We start from the raw sequence: 21,189 nt of genomic DNA, 5'->3' as shown, positions 1-21,189 counted from the left end.
TCAACGTTTGCCGGTCTGTGAAAGATGTGGCTGTTTGAGTGGTGGTGGATGGGAGCATGGCGTGCATCGGATTGGCCTGCGGCTTGTGTGACCGATGCACGAGGCAGACAGATGAAAGAGGCTTGCGGGGGATGTAGCAATGCGTCGATGATTGCGGTAATGATGATACTAGTACATGCTGGAGAAAGGGGAGTGGGACTGATGTCGAGCGGTCATGCGGTGCTGGCACTATGCCGAAGAAGGCTTCGGGCTGTCTTCCGCGTCGACATCTTCAAAGAGGCTGCCACCCTGGGTGGGTTCGGGCGCCGGGACAGCTTCGCGCACTTGCTTCTGTGCGTCGATGAGGGCAAGACGACGTTCGTTGAGAACAAACTTGATGCGCGCCATCGACTTGCGCACCTGGCATTCGACAATTTGCGAGCAGAAGATGCACGAGACTCGTCAGCAGTGCATTCGCGGTATGACATGGCGGGAACAGGCTGCTCGAGCTGTCGATGTTGCATTTGACTTACCCTGTGGTTCTTTCGGCCTAGGTTCTGAGACCACATCCTGGCCGCCTGGCGGGCGCCCACACGTTGCAATTCCTCCCAGGCCGTAGCGAGGCGGTTTCGCTCCATGAGGAGGACGTACCAGAGCGTGTGGAGATCCTTGGAGCTCTTGAGCCTCAGCTCGCTGGCGAGCCATGACCTGCTGTTGGCTTCACGGCCGAGGTCGTCCTGGTGTACAGCATGCGGAAGTCGGACATAGTACTTTGTGGGCGTGACGAGATCCTGCATGGTCTCCTCGACGGCGGCGGGGCCACCGAGCGATTTGTCGGTGATCTCGTATCGGTGTGTGCGGAAGAACTGGAGAAGCGGGTGGGCGGGGTACTGCTTGATCTGCTCGAGCTGCGATCGTGGTGTTGGTGGCAGGGCCGGTTGCGACTGCGAGGCGGGCTTGGTGGGGCGTGGCACGGGTGCCTGACTAGCACGCGAAGAGGAGGAGAAGGAGCGAGCAGCGGGCGCCCGCAGCGACTGCGAGAGTCGCGCAAAGATGGACCTTGTCGTCATGGCCGTGATGCGAATATGTGCGCCTCGTGCTCTGCTGAACTGTGCAGCGAAGATGTGACCGAGTGGTGGAGGAACGAATGACGATGGACAAGACCGATCCCGAGAAGATGGCGAAGACTGGAAATGGACTTCCAAATTTTAGCTGGTCGGGGCCGAACAGGATCCGTGATCTTTCGAAAATTCTTCTTATTGTGAGATCGACAGAAGTGCGATGGCTTTACAAAAATTGAGCCTTCCTTTGGAAGAAGCATCTTGGACTGAGATTCGATCGCGCCGATCCCGCCAAGAGTGGCACTGTGGCGACCCTTGCAGACCGCACCCCACCAACCGAGAGGCCGGTTGGGCTCGCCAAAGCGGCGCCCTGACATGTGCCCTTGAACCCAACAGGCGGCCGCAGGCTGGGCTGAATCAAGCCCACAAGCCCGAAAGCCAAACTGCGGCCCGCGCCTTCGAAGGCTGCTGCGGCGGTGCATTGATGTGCGGAGGCAAGGATCCGATGGAGTTGCTCGGCAATCGCGGCGACAACAAAGTTCGAGTGGCTTGGTGTGTTCGTTGGCTGCAGATTGTTCAATGGCAACCGTGCAAGCTTCTTGGGAAGGTTTGAGCGCCATCCGCTTACAGTCAGGCCCAGAGTCACAGTGCTGCCACGCTTTTGCATGTTGAGCCACGGTACAGACGTAGCGTGGCACATCGTGGCAGTTGGCCGATCAAGACGGTCCTCTGTCTCAAAGGTGGCGCTGCGACGCTCGGCGGAGGAAGCCACTTGCCGGTGTGACAACGGTGGCACGGCATCTCTGCAAACTGTGGGCCGTGCATGCTTGTTCCCAGAAAACGACGCTAGCCATGCAGATGGAAGCGCCCAATGCTCATCACCCACGAGGTGGCGGGGCCCGATCCAATTCATCGGATTCGTGTCGGCTGCTCGACTGAATTTGGGTGTGTAGAGCCCACCGGTACAGAGATGCCTGCCATTGTAGCGTAGAGCATGCAAAGTTTTGTGTGCGTGTGAAGATGGCAGCTTCCTTTGTCGCTGGCTGTATGCCATGGGAGCGGGACGCGAGCCAAGCAGAAGACGCCCTTTGTTGGGCGAGCGTAACGAGACGCCGGTGCATGAGTGCAGCCGAGGCGACCGGATCATGCAAGCGTCTCATTGCTGCTGCTGCTGCTGCTGCCGCAAATCAAGCAATGGCTGCATTCGACCCGCCATTGTTCTCAGTGCAAATGCCACGGCTCTCCACCGCGAAATGATACTATCGATGCCGGTCCCAGTTCCTGGGCTCAGTCGATGGACGGGCCCAACAGCGCCCTCATCTCGGGGCTGTACAGTACTCTCTCATCGACGCCGCTTGCGTCTTCCAAATTGGCTGGACATGCAGTGAATAGATAGCTTTTGATACGCGCTGCCGAGTCTTTCCTCGAGACCAGCTCTTTCATCGGTCGAGAGCAGTCGTCGCCCTCCGACTTTCAGCCCCTCACGGCTTGCATCGGACGTGCTCATTCGAGCCTTCGGGATGGTGCCGAGAGCTAGCTTTGCTCAGCAGCGCCAACCGACGAGGCCGAGAGAGACACTGAGCCAGATCTGGGCTGGAAATTTAAGGATCTGCCGTGGAAAGCCACTCCAAACTCCGACCAGACGCCCGCATTTCACCACCAAGCGCACGCGCAACCAAATGCAAAACGCACCCGCATCCGCACCCGCACCCTCACGCACACAAACGCACCCACGCACGCACCCAGCCTTCGCTTGGCTCGCGTGCATCTGAATGCACGGCCAACGAAGAGAAAAAAGCACCCGCACCCGCACAGAAGCCCGTCCGGAGCTAGCCGCTGCATTACTGCTGCGCCATCGCCATCTGCCTGCTCGACCGGTTCAATTGGCTCACGGACCCCTCTTGGGCTGAAGTGCTTCCGCTCCAGATTGCGGTGGTGGGCGCGTAACGGTGTGCCTGTGGCGCGTGGCAACTTCATCTGTCGAGGTGGGCATCCACCCCACTCGCCGCCCGCCCCGCTCGGTCGTGCTGCCGAACCCAGCTCAAGCCACGTCTTCCAACGCTGCAGCGGTTGGGATCCCTTGGCATTGCGCATAGCAGCACTGCACCTTGCTGCCTCGGTCCGGACGTGCAAAGACGATAAAGCAGCCGCAAAGTCACGAGCTGCAGCATCTGTCAGCCTCGCCCCCGCTCCTTCCGAGACTGGCAACCCCGTCTTGCCCTTTTGCTTCCGCCGTCGCTCACTACCACCAGGATTCACTCTTCGATACTGCCGGCTGCGTCGCCTCCATACCACCGCCCTCCGTCGTGCGCTTGGCATACCTCAGAGCTGGTACGGCCTCTTCACCCAGCAAATTCTCCTGCAGAGACCTCGAGTGCAAGCGACGCGCGCATCCAGTCTCGGCACGCTGACGCTCGGATCGCACGATTCTGCAAGACCGCGACATTCAGGAGCCAAGGGCATCTGCTTCGCTCGCTCGCTCGGCTGGTCAGCTTCGAAGACTTTTTGCGCTCTCAGCCTCTCTCGACCCTTCGGCTCTTTTTCGCCGCTGCCATCTTCGGAGCATCTCCGACGGGATTCACCAATCTTTCGCCCTCGCGGATCAGCCGACGCCCTTGACTCTGCCACACCACCTCAATCCATCGCGCCTTCAAGATGGGTGCGTGTATGTCTGCCGAGCAGTCCAGCGACACGCCCGAGTTCAAAAAGTCGAGGGCGCTGGATCGCCAGATCAAGGAGGATGAGAAGACCATGTCGCGGGAAGTCAAGCTGCTCCTCTTGGGCGCAGGCGAGAGCGGCAAGTCCACCATCCTCAAGTCGATGCGCATCATCCACCACATCCCCTTCACCGACGAGGAGCGCGAAAACTTCCGTCGCCTCGTCTTCCTCAACCTCGTCCAGGGCATGAAGACCATCCTCGACGTCATGGAGGAGTGGGCCATCGACCTGCAGGACCATGCCAACGTCGAACACCTCGCGCTCTTTGTCGCCTTCCCGGACATCGCAGAAGACGAGCCATTCCCGAACGACTACCTCGTCGCACTTCAGGCGCTCTGGAACGACCAGGGTGTCCAATCGGTCTACAAGCGCGGCAACGAGGCCGCTATTCCCGACAACATGGCCTACTACTACGCCGATCTCGAGCGTCTCTTCAGCGCAGACTATTCGCCCTCGGAGGCCGACATTCTGCGGTGTCGCAACAAGACCACCGGCATCATCGAGACCACCTTCCCGCTCCAGGACCGCGTCTACCGCATCTTTGACGTGGGTGGCCAGCGCTCCGAGCGCAAAAAGTGGATCCACTGCTTTGAAAACGTCACCGCCGTGCTGTTCTGCGTGGCGCTCTCGGGCTACGACAGCTGCCTGGTCGAGGACAAGGACTCGAACCAGATGCAGGAGGCGCTCATGCTCTTTGACTCGATCTGCAACTCCAAGTGGTTCGTGCGCACCTCGATGATCCTCTTCCTCAACAAGGTCGACGTCTTCCGCCAAAAGATCGCCTACTCGAGCATCAAGCATTACTTCCCCGACTACGACGGCGACGATCAGGACTTCAATGCGGCGCGCTCCTACTTCAAGAACCGCTTCTGCCGACTGAATCGTTCGCCCACCAAGGAGATTTACCCGTCCTTCACCAACGCCACCGACGTCTCGCTGCTCAAGATTGTCATGGCATCGGTCACCGACATCATCCTCACCAACAATCTGCGCGACATCGTCTTGTGAGCGCTGCACACTCTCTCTTACTGTTGGCTCCTGATCTGCAACTGCTCGCGCATTCACCCGCGTCCACCCTCCACACATACATACCCGTTGTCCCGCACGACATTGTCACCCATTCCCCTCCTTCCTTCGCTCCTTCTTGGACCAACTCGAAAGCACGGCGTATTTCCGTCAATAGCGCATCTCTTTTGTATTTTTAATCCCACGACAACCCATCATACCTGCACAGTCTCTACCGACAACAATCTTGGGCTATGATTGCATGCATTTTCAGTCGAGGCAGCGCGAGGGATCAGTTGGCGGGCGGCACGATGGCCTTGATCTGGCTCTTTGCCTCGGCGGCCGGGTAAGGGCGGCGCGACCAGCGCACGTGGGTGGCCTGTTCGTAGGCATGGGCGATCTGGAGCAGCAGCGGCTCGGTCCACTTGCGGCTGGTGAACGAGAGGCCCGTGGGGGCATCGGGGTAGGGGTAGTAGGGGAAGTCGGCGCCTGGTTCGGTGGTGTTGGAGTAGAAGCCCATGGGTACGCTGATCACGGGGTACTGCGCACGGTCGGCGATCGGGTACAACGGCCAGTCGCCACCCGAGGGCGAGACGATGGCCTGCACACCATACTTGTTGAGTGCGCCGCCGATGCCCATCTCGCGCGAGAGGCGGAAGCCGTACTCGCGGTAGGCATCGACGGTGGCGTTGGGTCGCGTCATGAGCGCCTGGGTGAGGTAGCCCTGGTCGGTCTGGTTGCCGGGCAACTCGAGCTCCGGATTGGCAATGCCAAAGTACACGATTCCACCCAGATCGTACACGGCCGAAGGCACCTCTTTGAGCCCGGCGATGTAGTGTTCGAGGCCGTAGCGCATTTCGGTCTGCCACAGGGCCGTCTGGGTGATGTCGGTGGCGTTGTAGCATGCCGTCTGGTTGGGGTCGGTCTGGTCGCCGATGCATTCGAGCGTCACTTCGACCATCTCGGCTCCCTGGTCGCGCAGCACCTGGATCGAGCGCGTGTAGGCCGCGGCCACCGAGTCGTCGTACGACTGGATGGACTGGTTGGCAAAGAACTGCTCGCCCGAGTAACCGAGGCGCATACCCGCCAGTGGCTTTTGCTTCTTTGCGTGGAAGTGGGAGGCGGCAGCGTAGTCGATGCCCTTGGCCACCTCGGGCGGCTGCGTCCATGTGGCGTTGTCGCCCGGATCGCTGCCGCGGTACGCCATGGCGGTGAGCAGATGGGCGACGTCCTTGACGGTCCTCGCAAACGGACCCGCCGAGTCCTGGGTGAACGAGATGGGGATGACGCCGTTTCGGCTGATGAGGCCGATGGTGGGCTTGATACCCACAATGTTGTTGTAGCTCGCCGGACAGATGATCGAGCCGGACGTTTGCGATCCGACGGAAGCGGTGGCCAGGCCTGCGGCTACTGCGACTGCGGAGCCCGACGACGACGAGCATGGGTTGCCAGCGGGCCAGTACGCCGAGGTGCCGAAGCCGCCGCGCGGGCTGAATCCCTGCGTCTGGTTGACCAAGCCACGCGCTTGAGCCCACACCGACATGTTGGCCTTGCCCAGGATGATCGCACCTGCCTTTCGCAGCGTGTGTATCGACGGCGAGTCGCCCGGAACGATCGAGTTGAGCAGCGTATAGCTGCCCGCGGTGGTGTTCATGCCCAGCTCGGCATCGGTGGCCACGTTGTCCTTGACGAGGATGGGCACGCCATGCAGTGGGCCGCGCGACTTGCCCTGCGCCCTCTCCTCGTCGAGTCTCTTGGCTTCACGCAGTGCGGCAGGACTCGTCTCGAGCACGGCGCGCAGACCGGGACCGTTGATGTTGACCTCGTCGATGCGGCCCAGGTACGCCTCGACGAGCTCGACGCTCGTGAACTCGCCGCGCGACAGGCCGCCCTGGAGATCATCGATGCCCGCATTGAGCAGGTCTGGGAAACCTGTGTTGCGGTTGACAACGCGCGAGTTGGCTGCAGGGTCTGCGTAGAATTCGTCGTTCTGGCTGCGGGTGAGGATGATCTCGTCGCTGTTGGATGTGCTCGCCCCCTGCAGGTACGCCAGCAGCGTCGCGAGGAGCAGCACCACGAAGCTTGAAGAAGTGAGCTTCGCCATGGTCGAATACTTGGCCGGTTCTTGCTTTTTCGTTGGCGGGCGGCCTCGAGCCTGTGGCATCGTCTTTGTTGGCTCCCTTAAGTATCACCTGGACAGGAGCGCTCAGTGTGCGCGCCAAGACACGTTGTAGGAGGGTGCGTGCTGATAAGGACTGGTATGGCCACCTCGCTACCGATGCTACGCGAAACAAGTCCTGCGAAGCTGCACAGACTGCCTTGGTGCTGTGAGCGGCTATGCACTCGATCTTCCAACCTGCGGCATTTCAGCACGCATGGCTGGGCATGCGAAGCCTCGGGAGAGACCTGCCCTCGCTCCGAACCCTTTTGGCGTCTCAATTGCTTCAGCTTATCACCTTGCCGACTCTGCGATGGGGAATCCTTGCTATCGGAGCATGCTCGTCCGCGCCCGCTTTTGGCGAGGTGGCCACATGGATTGCCGTTCTTCTCGGCCACTTTTGCGCTGCGCTGCCCCGTCCAACTCGCCGACCCCCCCCCCCCGGAAGAATTGCTTGCAGAAATTGCTGCCAAAATTACGACGAGAAAAGGCGACCACAAATAGTCAAGAGCCCGATCGAGCACCATCGGGACACCGTGTATCGAGATCATGGCATTGCTCACAGCCCCTTGTTGGGCGTGTCCCCAGTCACTCAGCGATCAAAGCAACGCCACCGCACCGACAGGAGAACGTTGGCGAAACACCACGCACACGAGGAGGCATATAGGTTGACGCGCCCGGGAAGGTACGCTGCTTGTGCATTTTTGGGTTGGATGATGTGTGCAAGTGTGGTGATGTGCATGTGCGTGTTGCACGAGGCACGCATATGCCGGAGAAAGGGGAGAAACTTGTGTACAAGGCGGCTGCGCAGTGCGAGACCGCAAAGCAGAGGGTAAAGGATCAAGACCCTAGCCTCGCACACTCGGCAACGAGTGCATCAGAGGCGTAGGGCAGTGTGCATGACATGGACCGAAACGAACGAAAGGCGAGACACGAAAACCGTTTAGGCCTCGGTGAGCTCACGGAGACGTCGGATGGTGCTGAGGAACGAAAGGAAGGGCGAAAGAAATGCGGGTCAGTATGCCGTTTCCATCGTGAAAACACAAGATATGCACATGGCACCGAGCAGTCCAAAGAGCGAGAGCGGACATTGGCCCAACCAAATCCGACGTCCAGCGTGTCCAGCATCCATGACCCAGAGCTGTCCATACTTGCTCGACATCGAATGCTTCAAACGCGACGTCGCTGAGATGTGGTCCTGCTGATCCTCCAAGGTGTGTGCAATCCCTCCCTTGCTCTCGGTGCCATTGTCGTATATGCTGAAACTTACGATCGGACGGTGGCAGCAGCCGAGGTGCTGAGGGTCCAGGCGCCGCCGGCCATGACCTTCTTGCAGGCGCGGCACTCCCAGATGCCGACGGCCTTGCGCTTGACCGAGTCCTTGCCGCAGAAGGTGCAAGTGTACTTGGAGTGCTGCGAGATCTCGATCTTCTTGATCTGGCGACGGAGCGAGGCACCGTAACGGGTACCGTACTTTCCGGTGATTCCAACCTTGACAGTGCGCTTCGACTGTGGTGATGGTCAAGATGAGTCGACGTGGTGTTGGTCGTGGGTTAGCGGGACAAGCTCTTCGCTAGACATGAAGATTGTATCACTTGCTGCCAGCCTCGATGCAACAGTGATGGCACGAATGGAGAGTCGGCCGATGGGTTGGATGAAGAGTCTGGAGATGTTGATGGATGGCGGCTGAGCATCGTGTTGTCTCTTTCGGCTAAGCCGACACTGTAGCGATGGATGCCAAGCTGGAACTGGGACTGGCGAGCCTCGAAACGATCAGGTCGGAGCGTGTCTACACGGAGCAGCACGGATGCTCGAGGGATGGCATGCAAAGTGGTCGGTGGACCATAATGCTATCGCAGTAACGGTGTCGGATATCTGCGTCGATCCTGGTTCATGACCATGACTCTGTCAAAAGTCCGATGCAATAGCGGTACGGAATCCGTCGTAGTTCGTACATCATGTCGGCGAAGGGCAACTATGCGTAGATCTGGTGCGTGCGTCTGCGAGATCTTCTGTGTGCAATTGCAGCATGCCGTGACGAGGCTGCATCGTTTGGTTTTGGACGACATGGCAGCAATGTGCGCGGCTGCTCCTGGTGGGCTGGCGTGGTGCGAATGTCGATGTGCTATCACTGTTGCATGTCGGCGAGGGTTACAGTGTCGAGAGCACTTACCATCTTGACTATGTGTATGTGTGCGGTTGGTGTTGAGGAAGGTGACGACGACGACGACGAGGCTCAACACACTCTGGCGCTCCGTCGCCCTGCACTGTGCCCTCGCTGCCTGCCAACGGCACACTCACTGGCCTGGCCGCGCTGAGCCACTGGCTGCCAAGTCTTCGGACTCGAGCTGCTCCGCGCCGGGCCTCTGGTCCACGAGCCTGCCTTGCCTGGGAGAGCAGCCTGCTCCTCTGGCCTCTAGCTCGCAGCCTCTGTCATCCCTGTGGCTGCTGACCGCTCTTCGAGCTTCGAGCGCCAGATACTGGTTCTGCTGCCAGGAATTTTCCAGCCAGCCTGAGATCCAAATTTGTAGCGGTCATTTGGCGGGGGATTCGTGCAATTCGAGATGCGTGCTGGCCGCTCTCTTGGAAATGGCAGATGCTTGGATCGTGGGAATTTTTGGATTTGAGCGCGGGTCCGAAAATTTGACTGGCCTTCGGTCACCTCCATCGGGATCGAGCTAATTGCGCCCCCGATGGAGCATACTCGACAGTGACGAGACGCGTTTTGTACGGCTCTGCGATCTGACACTCGGAAATTTCGAGCTTGGAATTACGGGCATGCTGGACCGCGGATCACGGCGTGTTGTGTTGCCGGGTGCGGAGGAGAGTGTGGAGCGTGCGGAGAGAAGAGCGTGTGAACGAGACGCGTCTCGGGCGGTCACACCGGCCACAGAGGCGACGGCGGCGGGATGGGTTGCCGAACTGAGCCGAACACGGCTTTGGCACTGGGCGACGCAGGGCGGCAGCCGACGCTCGAGTTGCGCCCGAGCCATCCATGCCAACAACTGCAACCAACACCTGCCCTCCTCATCTTCATCACCAACGCATACTCTCGGCTTCCGTCCATCCGTCGCATCTGGAGTATCTGCAAACCATCGCTCTGTCGGATGCATTCCAGCCATTCCACCTAGACGCGGCTCGGTCGCCATCCAACACACGCATACGTGCGCAACATGTCGCAAGCCTTCAGCTCCTGGCAGGAGCGGCCCGAGCGACTCCTGCCATCCCAGTCGAGCCGCAGAGATGGTCTCGCCTCCGAAGTACCAGCACCGCCACCGACCGAACATCCTACAGCGCAGTGGATCAGGGATCAGAGCCGTCTCAACGGCAGCACCGCCCCCACCGACGAGCTCGACCAGTTTGGAATCCCGCTTCATCACGCTCACCCCACCTCGTCGCGTCCCGCCGCCCACACGCCATCCCGATCAGACGCAATGCCAACCTCTCCCTCTTTCCCTGCTATCTCTCCACCAGGTGTCACTTCGTCTTCCTCTTCACGCCGCTATCCAGCGAATGTGCCTACCAAGCACGCCGCCTCTCCGTCTCCAACTTCGCAGCCTCTCGCAGCCGATCCTTCGTCTTTGGTCGCGCGAACCGCCCCGCGACTCGACGACGAAGACGAAGACGAGTCTGTTGGCCTGCTCCTCGGACAGTCCAAACGCAGACGGCCTCGTAAGGACTCCTACTCCTCCTTCGGCAGCAGTGTCCTTCCGGCTCCGCTCTTTGCCTCCAACACTCGCTACGGCGACCACGACGCTTCCGCCTTTCCTCGCCAGCCTCTACCCTCCAAGCCTTCCCGCTCACGATACCCGCCCAGCAACCACTCCGCTGCTGCGCCCGCTTCGCGCCACCTCGTTCCGCCAGCGCAGTCGGATCACCAGCGCCAACGTCAGAACTCAAACGCCGTAGCCTCTCGGCCCTCCGGCTTCGATCTCGACGATTGGCTCCGCACATCACAAGCCCCACCTCCCGTCCTCCGATCTTCGCCCAGCCTCGGCGCCCTGGCTTCTTTTGATCGACAGGACTACTCGGGTCGCACCGCCGCTGCAAGTGAAGCGGGCAACCGGCGTCGCCGTCACCACGCCGGCTCCACTTCCGGCTTGAGCGCTGGAGTCCTCAGCGCCGGGCCTGAATCCCCGCGCAGTCGTCGCAAAGCCAGCGCCTCATCGCGCCGCGAACAAAGCGCCTACTCCTCCCTTGCATCCGACCATCCCGCCTTCATGGCCTCTCAGGAGCTGACAAAGGAGGCAGGCAGCCGCACCATCGACACCATCGAGGAATGGCGTGCCAAATCCGCTTCCAAAATGCCCGAGGCATCCGTAGACACAGCAACGCCTTCAGCGCAAGATACCAGCGCCAATCCGGATCAAGCCGATCCACCAGTCCGGCGCAGACGTAAGAGCTCAGTCAAGGGCACCTCCCGGCCTGTCTCCATGGACGGACCGCCGCCACCCTTGCCTTCCATCCCCGCGACCTTCGGCGCCGAGTCAGTCACGTCCAAGAGCGGCCGACGCCGACGCAAGGGTACCGAGACTTCGCTCGCCGGCCTACTGTCACCTGACAGGGCGTCGCACTCGCACCGCTCAGCAGCGCCGCTCCCGACACCACCGCCCGCCTTGCGCGACCTATACGCGCTCTCCGGCCTCGGCTCGCAGGCCGAGACGCCGATCCGTCGCCTCATTCGCTGGCTCGCAAAGGAGCAGCTCAAGAGCATCATCCTGCCGCTAGCGCTGCTCGTCGCCTTCCTTGTACGTTGGATTGTGGCTCGCGGCGACTGGAGCGGCCGCGGCGTGGACCCCATGCACGGCGACTTTGAAGCGCAACGCCACTGGATCGAACTTACGCTTCATCTGCCCACCTCACGCTGGTACTTTTACGATCTTCAGTACTGGGGCCTCGACTATCCGCCGCTAACCGCGTGGGTGAGTCTCGCGTGCGGATACGCCAGCCGCCTATTTCCTGCCACCGCAGCCGGCTTTGCTTTCGAGACCTCGCGCGGCAACGAGGACGCAGCCACGGTCACCTTCATGCGCGCCACGGTCATCGTCGGCGATCTGCTCTTCTACCTACCCGCGGTCGTGCTCTTTGTCTCGCGCAAGCTCGAAGGGCGCGGCAAGCGCACGCAGGCGATCGCGCTCTTCACCATCTTGCTGCAGCCGGCTCTCATCCTCATCGATCACGGCCACTTCCAGTACAACAGCATCATGCTCGGCTTGAGCGCGGCCTGCTTTGCTCTGCTCTACACCACCCTGCCCAATCCGGACGCATCCTTGACCTCGCAAGGCGCGCGCAACCGGAGCCAAGCCGTGGCGGATCTGTCGCGTCGACTCAGCTACGAGTACGTGGCGGCAGCGGTTTTCTTCTGCCTCAGTCTTTCGTTCAAGCAGATGGCGCTGTACTATGCGCCTGCCGTGTTTGCCGTCATGCTGGGTCGGTGCATCGGTCTGGCGCGCGTGGATCCCGAGCGCGGGCTCACGCTGTTCATCGGCCTCGGCCTCGCAGTGGTGGTGACGTTCGGCATTGTGTTTGCGCCGTGGCTCACGAGCCTCGAGCAGATGGCGCAGCTCGTGCACCGCATTTTCCCGCTCGCGCGCGGCTTGTTCGAGGACAAGGTGGCCAACGTGTGGTGCTTCCTCTCGGTGCTGCCGTTGCCGGCGCGATTCAAGCTGAAAAACATGATGGCCGCATCCGCACTCGCGAGGCTCAGCCTGGCAGTGACGCTCGTCATGATCCTACCCGGATGCTGCCTGCTCTTCTGGGCCGCGAGCCAGACGGCCAAGATGGAGATGATGGTGGCGAGTGACGTGCCGCACGTTGCCAGCGAGCGCGCCTCAGCAAGAGGCGCAGGCAGTGCCGTGGACGCCGCGCTCAGCGCTGCAGGAAGCGTCAAGGCGCCTACGGCAGTGTCGCGCAAGTCGGCCGACGTTAGCAAACGCCGCTCTCCCTCGGTAGTCGGTTCAGCGGTGGGCGGGCCGGCGCGCTCCGAGATCGAATCGCTCCTGGCTGGGTCCGTGTCGAGGTCGATCAGTGGACGCGTGAGCCAGGCCGGGACACGAACCGACGTGCTGGAGCGTCTTTCTGTGCGGGCGGATGCTGAGCGCACAGAGCCCGGCATGTCGGAACGGCCGGTGGCATCGACGCTGCCGTCGCCTGCTGCGCAGATGCTGCCGTACGGCCTGGTGAGCGTGTCGTGCGTGTTCTTCCTATTCGGCTTCCAGACGCACGAAAAGTCGATCCTCCTGCCGCTGCTGCCCATGACGCTCATGCTGGGAGCCAAGGGCGACACGTGGGGCGGCCACATCACCAGCGCGCGCGACTGGGAATGGGCAGTGTGGTTCAACAACATCGCCACCTTCTCGCTCTTTCCGCTCCTGCTCAAGGACGGTCAGGCGCTGCAGTATGCGGTGCTCACCATCGGCTGGAACTGGCTGGTGGGCAATCTGCAAGTGCCGTGGCAGCCGCTCAGCGCAGCGTGGGCGGTGGTCGGATCGCGCACGAGCTTCTTCCGCAGACTCAGCACGCTCACGTACATGGCTGCGGTGGCGCTGCACGGCGCCGAGTTCGTCTTGCCTAGGCTTGTTCCCGGCTTGCATGCCAAAGTGCTGGCGAGGTATCCGGACATCTATCCCGTGCTCAACGTGCTGCTCACCACGCCTTGCTTCGCCATCGTCTTTGTATGGGCCCTCATTCGGCAGGTGCAGGTGGCCTTTGCCAACGGACTCGACCTCTCATTCGGCAAGCCCGCCGTGAGGAAAAAGAGCGCCTAATCAATAGCAGCGCTAATCCCTGTATTCTATCACTCTTCACAACATACTCTACGCATCGGCTGAGCCGACCATCATTTCTACTTACGCTGCATTGCAGGTATCTATGCCCGGAGCGAGGTCTCGAGCGGGTTTTGGGGAGCAGGCTTGGTGTGGGCTTGGCCGGCAAAGAAACCGCTATAATCCAAACGGAGCAGGAGCTGTTCGAGATGCTTCTTGGCCGATGACGACGATGACGAGGTCCAATCGAGTTTGTCGCGCGGCATGGCGAGTTGGGCCACCGAGATCGAGAGCGATCCGATTCCGGTTTCGTCGAGCGTGCCTGCGAGCGTCGATACATTGGCGCCGCCCGCCTGGTAGCCTCCGCTGGACGAAGACGAGAGCAGGCGAAAGAATCGTTCGAGTTCCGCTGCCAATTCGGCACCTGCAGCGTCGACGACCTTCTGTCGCTCGCGCACTACCGCTGTCGGATCTGCGCTTTGGGCCGAAGCAGCGGCGGTGCTTTCGCCCAGAAGAGGAGGCAGCACGTCGCCGCCCCAGCGCTCGATGGCGCCCACGAAGCGGTTGCAGATCTCGAGCACAGAGCGCACCAGACTCGATGCTACGGGCGACGAGAGCAGCAGGCCGTCCTGCACATACGCCAGAAAGGCAGTGTGCGAGGCGCGAAGCAGACCAAAGTCCAGCACGCCCGCGTCGTCTTCGATCCCCCCATCCATGTCCGCATGCACCGTCTCGGCGCCGTCGGCTACCGACTCGGGCCGCGTGGACGAGGATACGAAGCGTCGTCCTGCACGGCCTGTCGCCGGTGTAGGGTATGCGGACGATGCAGGGCCCGAGACCGGGAACGCCAATCGCCGATGCCTAGCTGCACCACCACTGACCGATCCAGCCACGACTGTAGGCGGGCGCGACAGTCCCATCGCCGACCCACTGCCGACGCGGGGTCTCCCGCCCTCGCCACAGGCCTCGCTCGGCGCGGCCGAAGCGACGGGCGAGGACGCGACGAGCTGCTCGGAATCCTTCCTGACTCGCGTGGCTGAGCGTGACGCAGCCATGGGCACACCCGCCTCTGCCGCCACGGCGGGCGCTACACTGGCGCTGAGCTGCTCGATCATGCTCGCATACTGCGTGTCGATAATATCCGTCTGGAAGTGGCCGAGGAGCGTGTCGAGGAACCACTTCATGCTGCGCACCACGCCGCACGTGCAGCGCAACAGATGCGCGCGCTGCCTCTCCTCGTGCGCATCCACACCGCCCTCGCCCGTACCCGTAAACTTGCGCCGGCCACGCTGGTTCTTGCTGAGCGCCACCCAGCACTCGAGCACGCGCGCGTGGATCTTTTTGATGGCGATCAGGTACGAGAACACGCGTGAATACGCCGCCAGGTCCGCAGGCGACAGGAACAGATCGAGCGGGAACACTGCCGTGTAGTGCAGCTGTGCCGGCACGCCGATCAGGTAGTCGTCGAACCTAGCCGCCCCCGCCGCGGCTCCCGTCGGATTGTCGCTCGAGGCGGTCGAGCTTGCGGTGCCACGCACCTTGGCCGTGCGGGCACCCGCCAGGCTCGGGCGATACCCACCCCTGGGCAGCACGAATCGCAGCCGCTCGAGCGCCGGATCGTCCTCGGCCCACGTGCCCACGGTCGCCCTGCGCAGCGCAAGCTCGAGGTCGCTCGAGCGGATCACGCTGGCAGCGGCGGATCGCGCGCGGTAGAGCTTGTTCTTGCGCATGGTCTCGATCTCCTCGAGCAGCGAGAGGATGTAGGGCCCGTTGCGGTGCAGAAAGTAGTCGCCGAGGCAGCGCAGCGACGAGAGCACGAGCGAGGTGGTGAGAATGTTGCGGAAGATCCACTCGGATACGTCGTTGCGCAGCGACTGGATGGCGCGGTCCAGATCCGAAGGCCGACTGGGCCGCACGTTGACGCGGGCCAAGTTGGCTTCGTGAAGCTCGATAACTGCGTCTGGTGGGCCCGAGGGACGACCTGGACCGGAGCGTGCGCCGCCGGAATGCATAGACGACGTGCTTGCAGAGCGGATCGTGTAGAGTGCCCGGCCAACGTACAGGATCGAGTCGGCGGTAGAGTCCGAGATGGCGGAGGGGAGGGCATCTTGGCGGAAAGCCCAGGTGTTTGTGGCGGTGGCGGCCCAGTCGGCGAGGCCATCGCCAGGCGCGAGCGCGGCATGGTCGGTGTGAGCATCGGCCTCGGTGGCGTGGATCCAGTGGACGAGCTGATCTCGCGAGGTCAAGGTGCGCTTGGAAGCGTTTGGATCTGCGATCCCTCCTGGGCGGTGAATCTCTCCCCGGCAGACCCATGCGACAAGATGCTGCATCCAGCTATCCTCGACCGCGCTGCGCAGCCTCGCCATGTGTGCTGCGACACGCTCGACGCCCGTGGAAGCCTTGAGGCTGAGCAGGTCGATGAGCAGACCGCCGGTCCAAGCAGCTGGGAAGGCGGCAGCTCCGTCCGACTCGACCTGCTGTGGCTGTGTCGGCTCGGTAGTCTCGAGAGCGAATGCGGCATCGCGACCCCTGGATGGACCTCTCACGAGGAGGGTGACGAGCTCGTCGAGGGCAGTAAGGGGTGCGTCCCACGGCTCGAAACGGGCTCGGAGGTTGGCGAGAGAGACAAAGCCGTTGCGAGCGACTAGATCGAGGTGGTTGTCGAGCACGAGACGCTCTGTCTCGAGAACGAGCGCGTGGTAGTCGGAGAGGATGGAGAGCAGCGTCGAGCATAGCGGAACGAGATGGAGCGTTGGCTGTTGCTCGAGCTCGGACAGCGCATCTTTGCCGCTGGTGGTGGAGCTGCGGCTCGACAGGGTGTTGGCGCGTAAGGCGGCGCGGACGGCACGTTGTCGGGCCGCTTCGATCTGCGCATCGGCAAACAACTTGATGCGCACGTAGCGCGTCGAGTATGTGGCGAGATGGTTGAGGATGTCGATCTCGGACGGATGCAAAAAGTCGAGATCGTCCCTGATCTTGAGCGGACCCGCTGGTGCGCCGTGCGCGGTGGCGGAGGGTGCGATGGACGAAGATGCAAACAGGCTCGAAGGATGGCCGGCCAGCATGGCCAAGAGCTCGGCGATCATTTCGAGAATTTGGCGTATGGCAGCAGCATCGAGGCTGTGCTGCTTTGGTTGATGGTGGTGATAGTAGGACTGATCCAAGCGCGCAAGGCTGGATGAGCACCGGAGTGTTGGTCTCTCTGCTGCTGCTCTTTACCGCGACGCGTTCAGGCGGGATTTTTCCAAAGCTTGTTACGTCTGCAGCCACCGAACACGCTTTGATTTTCTGCAAGTGGAGGCTGAACGGCAAAAACGCAGATCATCATGCAGACGTGCATGAGGAGGAGCGCCAAAGCAGAGCGAGAGAGGGTCCAGATGACGTTGAGTGGACACAGCGAACAAAGTTCAGCGCGGCTTACAAGGCGGAGTCAGCAAAGCACAAGGCAGTCTTGCTCTCGCACAACCATCACCACCACCATGGCCTCCCTATACAACAAAATCCGCTCCGTCTCGTTCGACGTGCTGTGGCGCACGGCGCTCGTGCGTCTGCCGCGCGCCGTACCGCTCTCGGCACTCAAGTGGACCTCACCCGAGGGCCCGCATCCATTCATCTTCCAGATGCCATCCAGATCCGCCGACTACACAATACCGCTCTACATCTTCATCCCCACGCGCTTCTACGACGACTGGCCATCCACGGGCGCACCCGTGCTCGTCGATTTCCACGGTGGCGGCTTCTACCTCGGCTCGTGCCTCGAACAGGCACCCTTTTGCTCGAGCATGGCGAGAGAGCTTGACTCGATCGTCATCAGCGTCGACTATCGCATGGGCCCTTTCCATCGCTTTCCGGCTGCCATCGAGGACGGCGAAGATGTGCTCAGCGCCGTTCTCGACCGCGACTTTGCCGGCTACGAGCCGCTACGCAACGCAATCGCCGCGAGAGTGCAGTCTGAGAAGGCGAAACTCGCAAAAAGCGGCGCAGAGGCGCTTGCTGAACAGCACAAGGTCGAGCTGCAGCAGGGCAAGATCGAACAAGTCTCTGCACCTCCGACCTCGGGCCCTTCGTCAGCTGGTGCCGCTTCCTCCTCTTCGTTCGACTTTGATGCAAGCAAGGTCTCGGTTTCGGGATTCAGCTCGGGTGGTAATCTCGCCCTCAACTTGGCGCTCCACATTAAGCCGCCTGAACTCGACACGGAGTGGCCTAGCAAGTTCGCGCAGAACCACCCTGCACCCATCCCACTGCTGCTCTTCTATCCTTCGTTCGACCTGCGCCAGCTGCCGTCTCAGCGATCTAGACCACAACACATGGCCCTCCCATCACCCTTTTGGACCAAAGTGGCCGACGCTTTAGCACCCACCTACGCCGAGCAGGAACAGACGAACCATCCGCGTGTCTCGCCGGGTCTGGCGTCGCTTGAGTCTCTCCATCCCGCGGCCCGCGTGTTCCTGGTGCTGTGCGAGCTCGACACGCTGGCAGAACAGTCGAAAGAGTGGGTTGCCAAGATGCAGAATCACGAGCGTACCGAGCACCTCGTGGTCGAAGACGTCGCCAACATGAAGCACGGCTGGACCCAGATGCCCGACGGCTGGCTCTCGCCTGAAGAGAAGCAAGCGAAAGAGGCTGTATTCACCAAGGCGATCGCGTTTGTTCAGTGGGCATGGAACGGATCCAATGGCGACGCCAAGCCCCGATCGGAAGTCATCGTTCCTCAGAAAGACACGGCGGAAGTATCAAAGACCACAGTCTCGACTGCATCGATGGCGGAACAAGACTAGATTCACAAATCGACCACGAAGATCTACAGCAGGCGGCTGTCTTGCATGGCGCGGATCCACTCCTCGGGCGTGCATGCCGGTCGGGGGCCGTGCTTGGTGTCGTTGATGTCGATGCCGACCTTGGCCCACGCGCGAGCAAGCTCGGCTTCGCGGTAGCTCGGCAGCTCTTGTTGGACAGCGGTCTTCTTGGGGCTGCGGTGCAAGAGACGACGGAGGAAGCCGACCTTGCCTCGAGGCTTTTCCGAAGCACACGCGTCGTACGGAGGAGGAAGCGTAGAGGATTCGATAGAGGACTGTAGTGTGCAGCCCAAACGATACGTCAGCAACATGATCCCACTCCAAAGGGGTGATGGTGTGGAGAAGGGAGACTTACTGTGCGGACGGAGGTACTGGCTGCGTTGTGGGAGGGCTCGATGCGCTCTTCTTGGACGTAGGATTGGATCTGGTACTCGACGCACTCGTGCATACCGGCGTCGGCAGAGGCCTGAATGGCGTTGAGTTCGTCGGTGAAGCACATTGTGAACAGGTAGAGGGGACGGAGTGTGGCAGGAGCAGGGCGAGTCGAGTGCAGGAAAGGCGGGAGTATGGAGAGAGGATGCGTTGGTGTGTGAGGATGAGGGAGTTGGAGCTGGAGCTGCGGAGGGGCAGGACATTTATAGACGGTGATGTTGATGCAGCTTTTGCTGCGCTCAGTCGGGGGGAGAGTGCTGAGTGCATTGTGGACCAGCCTCGACGCTCGGATCGCTGCTGGGCATGGATGAGTTGGCTGACAGGTGTCAGGACGCCAATCATGCGCTGCACGGGATGAGGATGAGGCATCTGACACGTTCGGTGGGGCCAGAAAATCGCAAATTGCAGCGCCACAACGCGTCAAAACCCTCATCCACCAAAAAACCCTGCAGGAGGTCCCACCGCCAGGCTAAGCCCGATCTCCATCCTGCTGAGTCGATTCCTGCTGGGACTGCTCCGATCGCGTGAAGAGCTGCGACATCATGTCTGCCATCATAGCATCGATGTCTGAGTCCACTGGCGAAGGAGGGTCGCCCAGGTCCGGCAGCTCGGTGATCGTCGCCATCGGTTCGCCTGCCGTCTTGACGTTCTCGGTAGCCTGCTCGATCAGCGCCTCGGCCACTTCGGGATTGGCCTCGACGAACTCTTCCACAACACGATCGATGCGAATCACAAGCGCGTCCACGTCGCCAACGTCGAGCACCAGTACAAAGAAGCCTTCGCGGTCGAAGATGGCCAGCTCGGCCAGCGCTCGTGACACCAAAATTGCAGGGTACTGTGAAGCGGCCGGCATGGTTGGATAGCTAGCAATGCCAAAGCGATGAGTGTGCAATGCAATGTAAGAGGTGAGACAGAAGACGACGAAGGGATTGGAAAGTCGTGTTGAATGAGAGGGGCGTATGGGGTGGAGGGACCGAAATGGCGATCAAAGCTAGCCTTTTGTACTCGATACCGGTCTGGTCTGAGTATGCGCACACAGGTGTAGAGCCTAAGCGGCAGATCGAGATGGTAAGGCTCATTCGCTGGTCAGGCAAGTGCGCGGAAGCCCCAGCAACAGCCTCATCAGCCTCGAGTAGAGTTTGCGGCCGACGATGCGGCACGTCCTGCGCACACTGAGAGCTCCGTCTCGGCACGGAGTCGTGCTGCACATGCGGAAGCTTGTTTGGACTCGAAAGCGTTTTTTCGCCGCTTCAGGAAGGAAAAATGCGTGTGTTGAGCCTATCGGAAGCGACAGACGATGGGTGAGAAGTGAGCGACGCTGTCAGAGGTCTCTGGGGCTTCTCCTTGGTACGAAAGAGGAGCGCTCCCAGCCATGCCTTCAAAGGGTGTCCCCGCAGGTGTTTCACTCCGAAGGCGTCTGGCGACGACGATGACCGAGGATCGTACTCGTTCAGGTCGGAGGCATACGACGACGAAGAGTCGATGCCAGAGAGCGACTGGTACCCCCGCGATGCCGCCGCCCTCCGCCACGAGGCAGAAGTCCGCGCCTTTGCGCCGCCTCCCGACCCGATCTTCTACCTCGGCAACACGCGCATCAGCAGCGCCGACTACGCCTGCCCGAGGCAGCTGCGCAAGACTGCGCTGTCTCACGCCGAGCCGCGCCCGCTGAACCTGGTGGTGCGCATCGTCGAGAATAAGCCGAGCAAGAAGAACGGTACGTCCCAGTACCGCCTCATGAAGGTCGACCTCGGTGACGGAGTCATGGATATGCTGGCGAACGTCGGCTCGGACCTCTACAACGTCGACAAGAAGCACAACGCTTTTCCTATCGACGCCATCGTCATTCTGGAGGACGTTCGGGGCGTCTTCCGTGGCAAAGCACTGGCCCTCGACTTTTGGCCCTTCTCGTGCATCAGCAGGTGTGACGACGAGCTCGGTGTCACCTGGGACCAGGTGCAAGCACGGAATCAGAACATGACCATGCTCTCCCTGCGAGGCCGCCTACCCGCCGACGTCCGTCGAAAGCCGCTGAGCAGCGGTCACGCGGTCCAGGCCGCCAAAGAGGCGGGCAATCGCCTGAGCTGCCTCGTCGTTGGTGTGACGAGGAGCCGCAGCAGGAGTGACGGCTGAGACGGCCGGCAGCGGGGCGGTTCGTGCGGGACGAGGGGCAGGCGGACGGGAAGCGCCGGTGGGGGCGCGGCTGACCGCAGTGGCAAAGCTGGCCCAAAGGTGCGGGCGTACTCCTCGCAGCGGCGACGACGACGACGCCGCTGTCG

The 21,189-nt window shown here is 61.4% G+C and overlaps 10 protein-coding genes across 10 annotated transcripts; 4 read left to right on the top strand and 6 right to left on the bottom strand.

Annotated features, from left to right (window-relative positions):
- Positions 1 to 228: 228 nt before the first annotated feature.
- PAN0_005c2797 (MRP-L47-domain-containing protein) lies at positions 229 to 2,200 on the bottom strand (the record flags this gene model as incomplete). Its single annotated transcript, XM_014802037.1, has 4 exons — positions 229 to 399; positions 513 to 1,088; positions 1,354 to 1,843; positions 2,001 to 2,200. The coding sequence occupies 4 exons, from the start codon at positions 2,198 to 2,200 to the stop codon at positions 229 to 231; spliced, it is 1,437 nt and encodes a 478-aa protein (XP_014657523.1).
- A 1,495-nt stretch (positions 2,201 to 3,695) lies between these two features.
- Positions 3,696 to 4,766, top strand: PAN0_005d2796 (guanine nucleotide-binding protein subunit alpha-2; the record flags this gene model as incomplete). The annotated part of the gene is made up of 1 exon (XM_014802036.1): positions 3,696 to 4,766. One exon carries the CDS (start codon positions 3,696 to 3,698, stop codon positions 4,764 to 4,766), a length of 1,071 nt encoding a protein of 356 aa, XP_014657522.1.
- Positions 4,767 to 5,055: 289 nt separating this feature from the next.
- On the bottom strand, positions 5,056 to 6,867 carry PAN0_005c2795 (amidase siGNATure enzyme; the record flags this gene model as incomplete). Its single annotated transcript, XM_014802035.1, has 1 exon — positions 5,056 to 6,867. One exon carries the CDS (start codon positions 6,865 to 6,867, stop codon positions 5,056 to 5,058), a length of 1,812 nt encoding a protein of 603 aa, XP_014657521.1.
- A 997-nt stretch (positions 6,868 to 7,864) lies between these two features.
- On the bottom strand, positions 7,865 to 9,097 carry PAN0_005c2794 (60S ribosomal protein L37; the record flags this gene model as incomplete). The annotated part of the gene is made up of 4 exons (XM_014802034.1): positions 7,865 to 7,901; positions 8,192 to 8,430; positions 8,517 to 8,771; positions 9,095 to 9,097. The coding sequence occupies 4 exons, from the start codon at positions 9,095 to 9,097 to the stop codon at positions 7,865 to 7,867; spliced, it is 534 nt and encodes a 177-aa protein (XP_014657520.1).
- Positions 9,098 to 10,094: 997 nt separating this feature from the next.
- Positions 10,095 to 13,688, top strand: PAN0_005d2793 (alpha-1,3-glucosyltransferase; the record flags this gene model as incomplete). Its single annotated transcript, XM_014802033.1, has 1 exon — positions 10,095 to 13,688. One exon carries the CDS (start codon positions 10,095 to 10,097, stop codon positions 13,686 to 13,688), a length of 3,594 nt encoding a protein of 1,197 aa, XP_014657519.1.
- A 101-nt stretch (positions 13,689 to 13,789) lies between these two features.
- PAN0_005c2792 (gamma-tubulin ring complex protein) lies at positions 13,790 to 16,771 on the bottom strand (the record flags this gene model as incomplete). Its single annotated transcript, XM_014802032.1, has 1 exon — positions 13,790 to 16,771. The coding sequence occupies one exon, from the start codon at positions 16,769 to 16,771 to the stop codon at positions 13,790 to 13,792; it is 2,982 nt and encodes a 993-aa protein (XP_014657518.1).
- A 393-nt stretch (positions 16,772 to 17,164) lies between these two features.
- On the top strand, positions 17,165 to 18,463 carry PAN0_005d2791 (lipase 2 protein; the record flags this gene model as incomplete). Its single annotated transcript, XM_014802031.1, has 1 exon — positions 17,165 to 18,463. The coding sequence occupies one exon, from the start codon at positions 17,165 to 17,167 to the stop codon at positions 18,461 to 18,463; it is 1,299 nt and encodes a 432-aa protein (XP_014657517.1).
- A 23-nt stretch (positions 18,464 to 18,486) lies between these two features.
- PAN0_005c2790 (uncharacterized protein) lies at positions 18,487 to 18,980 on the bottom strand (the record flags this gene model as incomplete). Its single annotated transcript, XM_014802030.1, has 2 exons — positions 18,487 to 18,756; positions 18,837 to 18,980. The coding sequence occupies 2 exons, from the start codon at positions 18,978 to 18,980 to the stop codon at positions 18,487 to 18,489; spliced, it is 414 nt and encodes a 137-aa protein (XP_014657516.1).
- Positions 18,981 to 19,382: 402 nt separating this feature from the next.
- PAN0_005c2789 (uncharacterized protein) lies at positions 19,383 to 19,766 on the bottom strand (the record flags this gene model as incomplete). Its single annotated transcript, XM_014802029.1, has 1 exon — positions 19,383 to 19,766. One exon carries the CDS (start codon positions 19,764 to 19,766, stop codon positions 19,383 to 19,385), a length of 384 nt encoding a protein of 127 aa, XP_014657515.1.
- A 410-nt stretch (positions 19,767 to 20,176) lies between these two features.
- PAN0_005d2788 (uncharacterized protein) lies at positions 20,177 to 21,043 on the top strand (the record flags this gene model as incomplete). The annotated part of the gene is made up of 2 exons (XM_014802028.1): positions 20,177 to 20,214; positions 20,311 to 21,043. 2 exons carry the CDS (start codon positions 20,177 to 20,179, stop codon positions 21,041 to 21,043), a joined length of 771 nt encoding a protein of 256 aa, XP_014657514.1.
- Between the last annotated feature and the right edge of the window lie 146 nt (positions 21,044 to 21,189).

Source organism: Moesziomyces antarcticus (assembly GCF_000747765.1).
Source record: "Moesziomyces antarcticus DNA, scaffold: scaffold_v10005, strain JCM 10317, whole genome shotgun sequence".
In the NCBI taxonomy this organism is placed as follows: domain Eukaryota; kingdom Fungi; phylum Basidiomycota; class Ustilaginomycetes; order Ustilaginales; family Ustilaginaceae; genus Moesziomyces; species Moesziomyces antarcticus.
This window is presented reverse-complemented; position numbering and strand designations above follow the sequence as displayed.